The 13162-nt window shown below is 45.0% G+C and overlaps 1 protein-coding gene across 2 annotated transcripts in view; it reads right to left on the bottom strand.

Moving 5' to 3' along the window:
• Nucleotides 1-13162, bottom strand: part of SLIT3 (slit guidance ligand 3) — a 617936-nt gene that overhangs the window by 127854 nt on the left and 476920 nt on the right. For both annotated transcript variants that reach the window (XM_077137609.1, XM_077137610.1), the window contains 2 exons: nt 10209-10280; nt 4145-4308 (listed from right to left, as the gene is read on the bottom strand). In XM_077137609.1, coding sequence (XP_076993724.1) covers nt 4145-4308; nt 10209-10280 — 236 coding nt within the window. The remainder of the gene's footprint in view (nt 1-4144; nt 4309-10208; nt 10281-13162) is intronic.

The following is a 13162-nucleotide window of genomic DNA, read 5'->3' on the forward strand; positions in this document are numbered from 1 at the left end:
AGGCCTTATAAGCATGTGGAAATATATGAATTCCAGTATTCAAATTAAGCATTCCCGTTGGCCTCTGGCCTTTCAAAAGCCAACAACCGACTGCAGTGACAATAGGGTTCAAACGATTATGATGAGAATATAAATGAACGTGATTTAAATACCAGAGGCATGATAATTTTTGGAATGGCTAAATAAACCTAATAATCTGATTCCTGCAATGTCCAATTAGGGTGTTTTAATTAAAAACTCTGAAGTAGACAGGCGGCTAGTCATGGCTTACCTTAATTATCTCTAAACTTAGTAACTAGTCTCAAATTAAAAAAAAATGAAGGGGAAGATTTCTGGTTTCCAGGGAGATAAGCCTATTTCATTTGTAATAATAAATGAGGATGTGTTTATAGCAAGGCTATTAGATTCAAGCACTGTTCTGGGCATTGGGGCACCTGAAAAAAATATAACTATAGCTGCTAATCACAAGAAGAAAAGATCCCTCATATTCAAAGACCTTCTGCAGATAAGTGTGAAATGGATGGAACAACAAATGGGTACCAATAGAGAGTCAAAGTAAAGAGAGAATTGATCCAAGAGGTCAAATATTTAAGTAATAACCTTGAATTACAAACTGTGACTGGTGGAAACTCTCTCAGATTAAGGTACTAGGGAATTAACACGTAGAAGACGAATCTTAGAATAGAATTTAACCCCCCAAATAAACCCTTAGATGAGGTTGGAGAACAACAAAACCTTGCAACTCACAAAATGTGTGGTAACTGGCCGAGGTAGAACTTTTTCTCTGGTCTGTTATCATCACAAACTCTTTTTAAAGTTCAGATCTGGGCCAGTCAACCAGACAGGGTAGAGGCAGAGATTACAGATTCTTCTAGCCCTGAGACCTTAGCCCTCTTCTTGCAACAAGAAAAATTAACAAAAAAATTATTTCAGCGTTAGCTGAAGGATGCCAAGCAGTCAAGTTGTAAAACAGAAAAAATGTGAATATAAAAAAATAAAGATATATTATCTCCTCATCCTTGTGAAAAATTCCCAGCTGTCTTCCCAGGGGAAGAAAATAAATGCCTTCCATTGGAAGGGTGCAGTTGACAGAGGAGACGAATTTCATCAAAATGCACTGCTAGAAAATTTCTGGGTTAGCTGGAGTGATAAGGAACCCATATCCAGGGCTTCTAGGGAGAAGACAGCTGGATTTAATTCAAAGGGGGCTATCAGGGGCTGGGGCTGGCAAGGCCCTCACAGGCTGAGCAAGATAAAGCTCTTTCCTTCTCCGGAGTCATGTGTTCAGTGAATTTTTTGATACCATTTAAGGGCTCAGGGATGTTTTCTCCTGCAGCCATGACAGGGGCCGCTGGTGATGAAGCTACAGGCAGGGATGGCTTAATTGGTGCCCCATCCTTTCTTTCTCCTAGCAGCTGACCTCTGGTTTTTAAAAGAAGTTCTTGTCCCTGCTTTCTTGACTGACATCTCCTCCTGTGAGTTATTAGGGGAAAAGCTTGAACAATGGGCTTTTGTGGTTTTTCAACTTAAAACAACTGCAGTCAGGTCCATACCAGGCAGCCCCCTGTGTTCATTCAGGTGCTTGGCTAAGCCTTGGCCTTAGGCAGGGCTTGCACCCTTGCTGTGTGTGTCAGTGGGGACGGTCTCAGGTGGGGCCAGCACATCAAACAGGGCCACACGGTTGACTTCCTTCTTTAGAGACTCAAAGACTGAATGTTGGTGTTTCAACTGTATGTTGAAAGACAGAGTTCCTCTGGCATCTCTGCCACTGCCAACATTTTATTTTATGAACATTTTCAAGCATGGCAAAGAATTGAGAGAATTTTACAGTGAATACCCATATCACCTAATCTCTGGCATCTTTTCATCACAGTCTCACATACAACCTTTCACAATTATTGCAAAGGGAGTACTTTGGGAGGGTGTGTCCTCCCTGCATTCCACTAGCGACACTGGTGTTCATTCACCACGGAAGTTCAAAGCTCCAACTCACCCCAGGCTATTGTAGCTGGCTTAGAACTTTTCAGAAAGTAACTCTTCATGACATACTATCTTATTTTAGGTACATGGTCTTGGAATTGAACCTGGGTCTCCCACATGGAAGGCAAGTATTCTACCACTGAACCACTCGTGCATCCCATGACATGCTTTTTTTTAACTCAAGGAATCTCTCCCACATACGGGACATATGCCACCCCCCTAGATTTGGGCCATGGGTGAGAGAGACTAATGTCTGATGTCTGTGCACTAAATTCTCTGGCCCTCGGATACCTGTCGTCATATTAAGAAGCTATTGGGACCGTGGATAGCTTAGGTTACTTGTCGTAAACAGGGGGCTGATGAAGATGTCCCCAGGTAATTATTTCCCCTCCTGCTAGATCTAGCCCTTTCAAAGGAGAGGGATATGGGCCATCTCCGACTTGGGAAGGTCTGCCTTTATGCTCAGGGATCCTGGCAGTTTGTTGGGTAGGCAGGGTCTTCCTGCTTCTTTGTGGCGACGTGGTTTTCATACTTGTGCACTGCATTAAATTTGGCACCCACCTATAATGATGTGTTTTAACATTCTCTCTAATTAGTTTTTCTCACTAGGTCTTGGATGACTCCTGCGCTCTATAATTATTTCTTTCACTGGCACTTATGCCGATATTGTACCCTTTGCCTAATAATTATTGTAATTATAGTCGCTATATTTGAATTTGGAGCCTGTGTGATAAACGGTTTTATTATATGTGTTTGATGGGAAGTGATTTCTAAGTGGGCGTGTATAGGAAATTACCGAGGTTCTGCTATGAGACATGTTAAAATGTTTTTGGATAATAAATAACTTGATCCAGCTAACTGCACGACAGAAGAAATCAGCAGAGAGCAAGATGAAAATGAATTCAAGGAATTTTCTTGTATATTGAAAATCCAGTCTAAGAGAAGAAGAGGGGCAATTTACATTCCTGGCCCTGTTGGGCCTGGTACCACATGCTGGGCTCAATAAACACCCGGAATGGGCAGCAGTTAAGGAAGGAGATGGGGTGCAGGTCCACTAGGGATAAGCTCCCCATTATCCACACTTCCCCTGCCTGCTGAATCCCCTAAGCTCAGCCTTTAGAGGCCACTGGGCCCCCAATCCAGGGCTCAGTTTTCTGGAATCAGGAATGCCTCTTAAGGAAACACCTCTGCTGAATGCTTTCTTTTAGTCGAGGAAATCGGGGGACTTGCTCTACTTCTTTGCCATTAAAGAAAGGAAGAATTGGTGGGAGTGGAAGATGTCAATGAAAATTAAAAACAAACAAGCCAGGGCATTTTAGAGCCTGTTTTTAAAAGCTGTGTCCTCTGGGAAGATTTTTCTTGGGAACTCAGCCACCTCCCATCCCTGGAGATCAGAGCTGCCTTCAGTTCTGTGTCTGTGCATGGTTTTGCTTTCTGTAGTAGGCAGGCAATCTGTGCTTCTATTACACTTCAATTACCCACAGATCAAACTCTTATGTTTGCTCAGCACATTTTGTGGACCCACTAAAACTATAATAATTAAGCTCCACTTATTTAGCTCTTACCAAGTGCTATGTATTATGCTAAGTGCTTTATATGCATTACTTCATTTAATCCTCCCACCAATCCCTTGAGTTATGTCCTATTGTTATTTCCATTTTGCAGACAGGAGGTAACTTGCCAAAGTCACACAGCTAGTAAGACAGCCCAAGCGGGCTGACTCCACAGACTACATTATCAAGTCTCGATTTCTATTAGCAATCGGACAACAGGAACGTGTTTAGCAAATACTGACTCCACAGACTACATTATCATGTCTCGATTTCTATTAGCAATCGGACAACAGGAATGTGTTTAGCAAATACTGAAATAAAATACCTCCATTATACTTCTTTCTGTATTAGATGAGGCTCAACAAATGATAGCTTTATTAGCATCTGTGGACTCTGGGGCTTAACAAAAAAGTGATACCTGAGTTCTCGTAGAATTTTCCTTTATCAGATGATAAAAGCATCTTTCTATTAACCTTTGAAGCACTTTTGAGTTCTTTCAGGGCGTAGAGAGTACTGGGGGTAGCCTATGGGGTTCCGCCCACACTCTGGGCTGGGGTGTCTGCTCAGACTGCAGAGGGAATCATGGGCGGGTGAGCTGGGGGCAGCCTCACCTGGGCACACGTACTCCTTCTTCTGCACGTCGGCCACGTTGAAGCCCCTCAGGTGCACAGGGGCCATGCAGAGGGTGAACTGGCCGATGGTGCGACGCTGCCGCAGCCAGTCGGAGAGCCAGGCCAGGTGACAGTCGCAGTACAGGTGGTTGGAGTGGAGACGCCTGGGAGAGAGAGGGACAGAGGGAAGACACTGTCACAGAGCAGAGCACTGAGGGGATAGGGTGGGCAAACCCTCTGTGCCCCCTCGCCCCGCGTGATGATCCTCTGCCCTGCTGAACCTCACCCTTTTATAGCCACGGGAACCTCAACCCTTTTATAGCCAAGCCACAAATGGCAGTTATCTTTGATGCAGGGCACCACCAGTGGATGCCCCCAGGGTTCTGAGCAATTCCTCATTTCTTAGTAGTAATTCCACTTTTTTCTTTTCCACTTTGGAAAGCCTCTCAGCACATTGGGAAGGGAGCATAGCAATATTAGAGTGACAACCCGATTCAGGTCAAACTTCCAAAGAGGTGATTCATTTGCAAATTTCTGAATTTTAGCTAAGCATGAGTTACAGATCTCAATGGCCTGGTGGAGGGTGGCATTGTGGCTGAGATCTGCTGTTGCTTTTACCCTTCACTTCTCCTTCCTCTTTTCCTCCCTAAATGTCCCTTCAGTGAAAGTCCTGCATGTAATCTGGTGGGCCTAAAACTAACACCATTCGTGTGCACGAGCCAGGGTGATCAGGGGACACAGAGAAGGGCACTCTTTGAAGGACACAACTTCCCTCCATCTTCCAATTTAAATGAGGTGTCGTCTAGACTAGACTCTTGCAATAGATAGTTATCTCTCTGTAGTGCCCTTCCTCTCTCACTCAAGTTCAAGTCCGCTTAGTGTATTTGCTATTCAGGCAGGTGCAGGTGCCTCTCCAAAGACTTCCTGAACAGTTCCAGGATTCTGAGGCTTCTCCCCTCTACTAGCTGTGATTCCAGATTGAGTCCTAGCCTTTGAGTGAATGAGATCCCCCTCTCATAGGGGATAAGTGACTTGAACTTCCTTTCCACTAACTGGGAGGCAAAGAAAGGCTATCCAAGGGCACCTAAAGAATATTCTTAAGTTCTCCCTCCCAGGGAGATCCTTCAGATCCTTCAGATCTCCACTTTCCCGACAGTCCTAGGTCATTAGGGGTGGTGGTGGGCACGTTTCAGTCCCATTGGCTCAACAAGTACTTGAGTTTCTGCTGCAGATTTCCAATGCCCAATCCTGGATATGCTAATCAACAAGCAGTGTCTTGGGATTTTCAAGTACTCTGTATCAAACAGTTAATAGTGAGTGGCAGCCTGGGGAATGGCTTGGGCTACCTCCACAACTGGAAAGGAGAGAGCTGAAGGGCTCTTGACCACACTCCACTTAGCATAAGGTCAACATTTGTTAAACACTGGCCAAGTACAGCTAACTTATGCTGAGTGGCAGTGGAGACTTCCTGTCACCGCATGGCTCCAAGCTTCTGCAGGGCCGAGCTACTGGGGAGGTAGGGAGCAGGGACTGGCACTCTTAGGAGGCCTCTTGCATCCCATCAGATCAGACATTACCATATCTCACATAAAACATAATTATTTTCTGTTGGAAAAAAATGTGAAAAGATTTTAATGATACCACTTTTAGATGATTATTTTCCATTTTGTACTTTTCTTTTTTGTGTTTCAGAGCCGAAACTTTAAAGTCAAACATATTTTAATAGACTCTGGCAAAGCGCTCCTACCAGCTCTTCCCTTTGATCTCAAAGCTCAAGGGTTCCTATGCTGAGAGGTAAGCAGGGCTTCTTCTTAGCCTGGTACTCCAGATAGCGGAGGGTGATGGGAAGGAGATGGGGACAGAAGGGAGTCCAGAGCCCTAAGCTGGGGAGAAGGAGCTCAGCTCCAGGAGGGAAAGCAAGTCTGTTTACTGCACATACATAGTTGTTTTGTGTAAGGACAGAGGACCGCCTGGTAGTGAACTTCTAGCTAGTTACTATTTTCTAAAGAGCACAAAGGAGATTCCCTTCATCCAAAAGGTCTCCTTGGGGGAATTTCAGAATGAGTGAAAATCATCTGTGTCTTGATCCATCAACGAGCTGTCTCTGAGGAAGAGGATTTCATGGCCAGTAGGCCTCCAATGGGTATTCCAAGTGCTTGGGGAAATTGTGGCAGTCAGTTTGTCCTCGGTGACAAGCCAGAGCATGGGCCAGGCTGAGTACAGAAGTTCTTTTGTGTGCCAGAAGAATTAGAGCCTCTCAATGAGAGCTTTACTTGGAAAGGCAGTTATCCTCTTTGGCAGTGAAGGCTGGAAGCTGAGGCAACGGGAATTCACTCTAAGGCAATGCGCGTGGACCCACGAGGCAGATCAATGCGAACAAATTCCTGTCAGTTCCAATCGAGGGTAGGAGATCAATGGAACAACGAAAATGAGGTTTAGGTGAGCCAGATCCTTACTGAGCTGATTAATTTCTGGGATAATCAAAATGTCAGAGGTTTCCCTTTTGGAAGGTCCTATTAGGTTGATTCTTTCTCAATCTCCACAGCCCAGCCCCAAAATATACTCTTCTTACCCCTTACTACAGGTGGTCCCTACACCTTAGACTGTCTTTGCAGGAGTTTCTCCCCCTCTGAATGGGATGGAAATGAGGTGACCAAAGCCAAACAAAGGCTCTTGTCAAAGTCCCAAGGCAGTGGATAGGCTCATTTCCCTCCTCTTAGAAATTTATCCTCCAGAACTGCTGGGAGAGTCAGGCTGGATGTTTTTTATTTTTTTTCAAGTGCCTTTCATCTTATGTTTGGGAGCTAAAATTGCAGTATCACTGCAAATACACATCAAAATAAAAATAACCATTATGACCATGAAACTTGAGCCTAGGTACTGTCAGGAATGTTTCTAATCCCCTTGAGTGAGATGGGAAATTACTTTAAATAATTTTGGCTCATTGTGTTGGCAATAGTGGGGGAGGGGTGGCTTCCGTTGGCCTTTGGGCCCCATAGAAGCTCTAGCTTCCTCCACTCACTGAACACCTGCTCTCCTGCTGCTGTTCCTGCTGGGTGGCGCTATCAGCTCAGACTCTGAGGTCACGCCGCCCGAGTCTGCCACTGGCTCTTTGCTTTCTGGAATTGACTCTGGGAAGCTACTTAACTCTGGGCCTTGGTTTTATCATCTGTAAAATGGGGATGCTAATCATGCCGCCTTTCTAAGGGTATTGCGGGGATTGAAATGATTCACAGGAGGTGTTTAGTGCAAGGCTTGACACAGCCACTGCAGAAACGTCTGCTATTATTATTGCCAGGAGATTATGTGCATCCAGCTCTCAGACTCCAGTCTCCTCCCAACCCATGGCCCTGCCTGTACACGCTCTACCTTCTTATTTAGACACTAAATCATCAAGGTGCCTAGTTGACTCTTGCATGTTGCTCTGTAATCTTTTGCTGATGGAAACACCGTATGCTCTATTGATGAAACCACCTTTATAGGACATAAAGTGAATGAATACAAATGCCAATTTATAAAAGGTGCCTTTTAGCCACAAACGCTAAATTAAATTTCCAGCAAATCCTTTTAGAGAGGGTCAGTGTTCATTTTCTATAAAATGTGGCTTTCTGAATTTAATATAAAAGCTTTCCTTCAGAAATCCCATTTACGACTTCCTTCCTTTCTTCTCTTCCCCCCCTTCTCCACCACCACCAGGTCTCCCCCTCCCCACTTTAATTACAGTGAAGGGGGATTAGTCAGCTCAAGTCTCCAGGGAGTTCTATACAGAGCCATCTCTGAAATTAAACTAAAGAGAAAATGGCAGCAGGCAGGGAGCAAAGAGAACAGTCGAGATTGATTGATTGATCTGAACTCATCAGATGAGTGTTCAGGACCATAGAGAAGGATGACAACAGAAACAAGGAGAGAAAAACCCTCCTGCCACCTCCCCCTATCCCAATAAACGCCAAACAAAGCACCCAAAATTCAGGTCTCACCCCAACCCCCAGTCCCATGGAACCAGCCCCAGCTATGTTACTGCTACTCCTAAACAGAAAATAGCAACAGAGGGGAAGGATAAATCATCGAAGAATGACCCACAGGAGCTAGAATGTTGATTCTGGAGGAGCAAGTCATTTTCCTTCTATTTAGCCCCTCTGTCTGGGCACATACAGGCCCAAGAACTCGAGGCTCACTCTCCCAGCAGCCCTGGACCACACTTTCCTTGGGCTTGTCTGTGGTTCTGCTGTGGTTTCTGGAGACAGACCAAGTGGTTTCTCCTTAAGATTCCACAGCTGTGCCATCCAATTTTGAGACAGAGGCAAAAGGATAGATTTCTTGTGGCTGAATTAAGCTTTCACATGAAAGGCCAAGGAGAGAATTTGGAGAGCAAAGATGGAGCTGAGCCGGGATCATTATGATTGCGTCTGATAACTGCTATTTGTTGAATGCATACCCTGTACCAAGTACTTTACACGTTAGTGCAATTTCATTCTCACAACTTTGAGGTAGGCACCAGGCCACTTTATACAAAAACACGCCCAAAGTCCCTGGCAGAGGAACATTTAAATTCAAGTCTGCCTGACACCAAACCCTGTCCCCCTTGGGGTGCACACAGTGTTTCTGTCTAAGTGCTTTACTGGTCTTTGCTTCATTCTCAGCCAAAGGTAAGGTTGTGTTCACTCTAATGCAATGGTTCTCAAATTGTATAAGAATCTCAGAATCACCTGGAAGCTTGCTAAAGCAGATTGCTGTTCCCCAACTCCCACACCAACATAGAGATTCTGATTCCATAGATCAGAGGTGGGGCCTGAAATTTCGCATTTCTAACAAGCTCCAGGTGATGCTCCTGCTGCTGATCTAGGGAACCTACTTTGGGAACCACTGCTCTACGGCTTTTTTCAATCTCTTGATTCCATGTTGCGCAAGGGCCATAGATAAGCTGGTTGCTTCTTGGTACTTTCAGTCCAGATATATGGATAAATAGTGTGAAAATAATAATAATATAATAATCTATATGATTTATTGCCTGCTACATGCCTGGTACTTTACACATCTCAGCTCACCTGATCCTTACCACCACCCCTGTTTATAAAGGAGGAAACAGCAGTCACAAGAGATTAAGTTGGCTGAGGCCACAGAGCTAATACAGGGTACAACAGGAATTCCAGTGCTTTGCCTGGGTCCTATGTATATTTGGCCAGAAGCTCTTGGTTGCTGGCTCTCCTATGCCTCAATGGCTAGCACCACTGAGGCTCCACCAAAACAAGAAAAACATCAAATACGAACCTCTTTGGAAAAGCCCATAGTGTCCATTTACAGAGAAACTCAACAAAAAAGTCTCTGGTTGAGTGTGAAGGGGGGCTCTGCAGGTAACAAGGGTACAAGAATTGCTCAAGGAATTCAGGGTTATGGGGAGATTTGCTTCCTGAGTACACAGCTTGGAAGGCTTGTATCCACTCAACACCCCAAAGGTGAAAAACCAAGTACTTGCATCTTAATGTTGAAATACCATCCAGTGAGCAGGTGAGCAGGGGAATGCAATGTGTTGGGGCCAAATGGGATGGGGAGAATGAGGAAATAAGACTCCTTTTTCTCCAGTGCTCCCAGAGGGGAAAACAGTGGTAACCACTGGCAGTATGATAGCATTGCTGATGGTATGCGAAATTAGCTAAATTAACGATGAATCATTAAATCATAGTTCTATATGTTATATGACAATGTAAAAATAAACTTTTCCATCAAGATGGAAAACACACAACACATACTATATATATGTGTGTGTGTGTGTGTGTGTATACATAAAGAATTCTCATAGTCCCAGGGTGAAGAGAAATGACTTTAATGAAGAATGGTGATTCAGAACCATGGATGGAAACACAACACATTCTGTCCATTCACCCTTCTCAAACTACATAGCCCTTAGTGAACAGCAGAAGAAGGAGGCATTTGAATAAAGAAGCCCATTTGCCAGATCATAGCAAGATACAAGCAGCCTACAGTGTTGCACGTAGGGCTGGGTGGTGGGTAGTGGGAGCTGGGTGGTGGGTAGTGGGAGCTGGGTGAAACTGGGGCTCTTACTCACAGGGTTCGAATCTTCGGCATGTGGTTGAAGCTGGTGACCAGGATGCGGCTGATGTTGTTGTTGTTGAGGGTACTGTGGAGACAGAGGAGAAAAAGAAGTGGTTACCAGGGGAGCAGTACTGGGGGTTAAGGCGAACCACGATGCTTATAGAAGGTGGAGGCGGGGATGAATGTGACCACAGGATGGGCCATAAGTCAACAGCCAGGGCCAGTCAGTGAGGCACCTGGTGACAAGTGGACAGATCTCCAGGTGATAAGAGAAGCCACTGACTCCTTATCCTCACCTCTGCTACTCCCTCAGTACTTACTTATCCACTTTGCATAATAATGTCACTCCCTGAAATCCTGCTATGTGCTGAGCACTTTAGAATTGCACTAGGAATTTAGGGTTATGGGGAGATTTGCTTCCTGAGTACACAACTTACTTCCACACAACACCCCAAAGATGAAAACCCAAGTTTCTGCATCTTAATGCTGGATGGGGAATGCAATGTGTTGGGGAGAACAAGGAAGTAAGACTCCACAATGCCAGTTACATATTGTTGCTCTCATTTTGGAGGGAGGGAAACAGATATATATCATGTTGCTTATTAACACACACCCTACAAGGTTGGTGCTTTTAATATTCATGCATTAGAGATGAGGAGGCTGAGACACAAGGAGGTAAAATGACTATTTCAAGGATGCACAGCTGGCATGTTCTGGAGATAGGAGTTGAACCCAGCACGCTCTCGTGTCAAATTCCTTGCCCATTGTACATACTGCCTAGCGCGTAATGCTATCTGGATGCATTATTCTGTAAGTATTTTCCAGCGTTTTCTGACCATGTTTTCTCTCAAGTGAGTCTGTGAGCTCTGAGAGGACAGGCTCTCTGTCTTTCTTGTGAGCCTCCATGACTGTGAATGGGCACTGCTCACACTGGGCAGCCAATGTTAGCACTGATAGGCACCTGTGGTCAGAGAAAAGAAAAGGCAAAGATATGAATTCAATAATGGACCAGAATGAAATAAGGCTGTGGGAGAAAGAAGTCAGAATTGAGGCAAAGCCAATCCTGGGCTGGCTCTTCCAGAGGAGCTCAGTGGAAGACGGTGGCCATGGAGGGCATTTGCAGAGGTAGAGATGTTTATGTAGCAGGAGGACATTTCGAGTCACTAGTTCAGTGACTGCTCAGATGGAGAGGCATCTATGCATGGAAAGAACAGGCCTAGTTCTCAGCGTTTTGACTCCGCACCTACCTCACTCTGCATACCAAAGAGCAAGAGTTGCATACAGCTCTTGGCATAGGCTCTTTGTAGTGGCCACTGGCTCCTGTGCTCTTTTATCCTTCTCTGCTCCTCCAGGGTCACGCTGGATCACCAGCCTGACTCCTAACTTCTCATGGACCCCAGAGGCCCAGGAAGGAGCTTTTCTTTGGAAGCCTTCAGTGACTAGCACATTGCTTTTGCCCTTGGCTCTAGCTTAATATATTATCTTCCTATTAAAATGCCATCTAAATTGTAAATTCTGCACAGCCAGGAACATTTCCTAGTTCACACAGGGTTCTAATTGAACCTTACCATTCCCTCGTGATACGGTTTTAGGCAAGTTCTCGCTGTCTTTAATCCTCGTGTTCCTCATCTGTAGGTAATGTACCTACCTCATAGGCTGGAAAAACACTTAGCACGTGATTCCTGTTCAGGAAATTGAGGCTATCATTTGATTGACATTCTATATCATGGAGAGTATCTAGGCCATTCCTGTTTCCCCCCATTCCAAATCCATGGAAACAGAAACAGTGCTTCTTCTAGCACACAGCAGCCCCTCCATATCCACCACACCCAACTCAAGGGGCCCTGCACATAATCCTTCTCTGATTCCCTGTGACCCTGGTCCAAAGCAAGATTACATGACCATGTCCCCTTGACCCAGACTAATTCTCAAAATGCCTTGGTCTGCTAGTGATCTGTTTGGTCAGGAAGGCCAGGAAGAAACCTGTTTATTGAAAGGCACAGGAATTATTTCCTTTTTCTCTCTCTCCCTCCCCTATTTATTGTGCACTGTGTCAGGCACTGTTTTAGGCATACAGTATGATAGAGAGAAGTGAGTGGCTGATCCCATTTCTGTTGCCTGGTTCTGCCTACTCTAAGTTTACTCAAGTACTAACAAAGTGCAGGTATGTGGCACTTGACTTTGTGTGTGAGGGTGTGAGGTAATCCATCCTGACCGTGTGGACCAAGGGAGCCTCTGGGAGAGCTTAGACAGAGCTTGTCGGAAGGATTTGTCACTCCCATCAGGTCAGGCTTTTCTGCCTTGGCATGGAGTGTCCTGGGGTGAGGAACACGCCTTCCCCATTCTTGTTCAGATTAGGCATGCCCCTAGCGCAGCAATGCTGCCTTCATCTCCCTTCCTTTCATCATAGGGTTCTAGGTTCCACCCTTGGGAGCTGCCTAGTGAGGCTTATAGACTAGAACTTCTCCAGGTATAGAGGATTATGGAGAACTCTGTCTTCTGAGTACACCCCTAGAAGGCCTGAGCCTGCCCAAAACTTAAAAGATAAAGAACCAGGTTATTGCATCATAGTATTAGAATATCATCCAGGGAACAGGTGAACAGGGGAATGTGGTAGGTGGGAGCTGGGTGGGATGACCAAGCATCTTCTGAGCCTCTGAGCATTCTCATCTCTCAAAGGCAAACCCCATAAAGTCTTTGCAGAGAAGGGGCTTCCTTCATGTCACACCCAGCAACTCAACATCAGGTTGAGTTCACAGCCCAGGCCTAATTTAGCTGAATATATGGCACAGTTACACATAGGGCTTCGGATTCCACTGCATCTGGCAGTAGTCCGGCAGTGATGACTTATTAATGTATTACTACACTGATATTTAAATGGGAGCCATAATGAGAGCGATAAAACATTTATGATAATAGCAATTATTTCAGAACCCAAATGACACAGTATTCAGACTTTCATGATTT

Source organism: Tamandua tetradactyla, chromosome 20 (assembly GCF_023851605.1).
Source record: "Tamandua tetradactyla isolate mTamTet1 chromosome 20, mTamTet1.pri, whole genome shotgun sequence".
Lineage (NCBI taxonomy): Eukaryota > Metazoa > Chordata > Mammalia > Pilosa > Myrmecophagidae > Tamandua > Tamandua tetradactyla.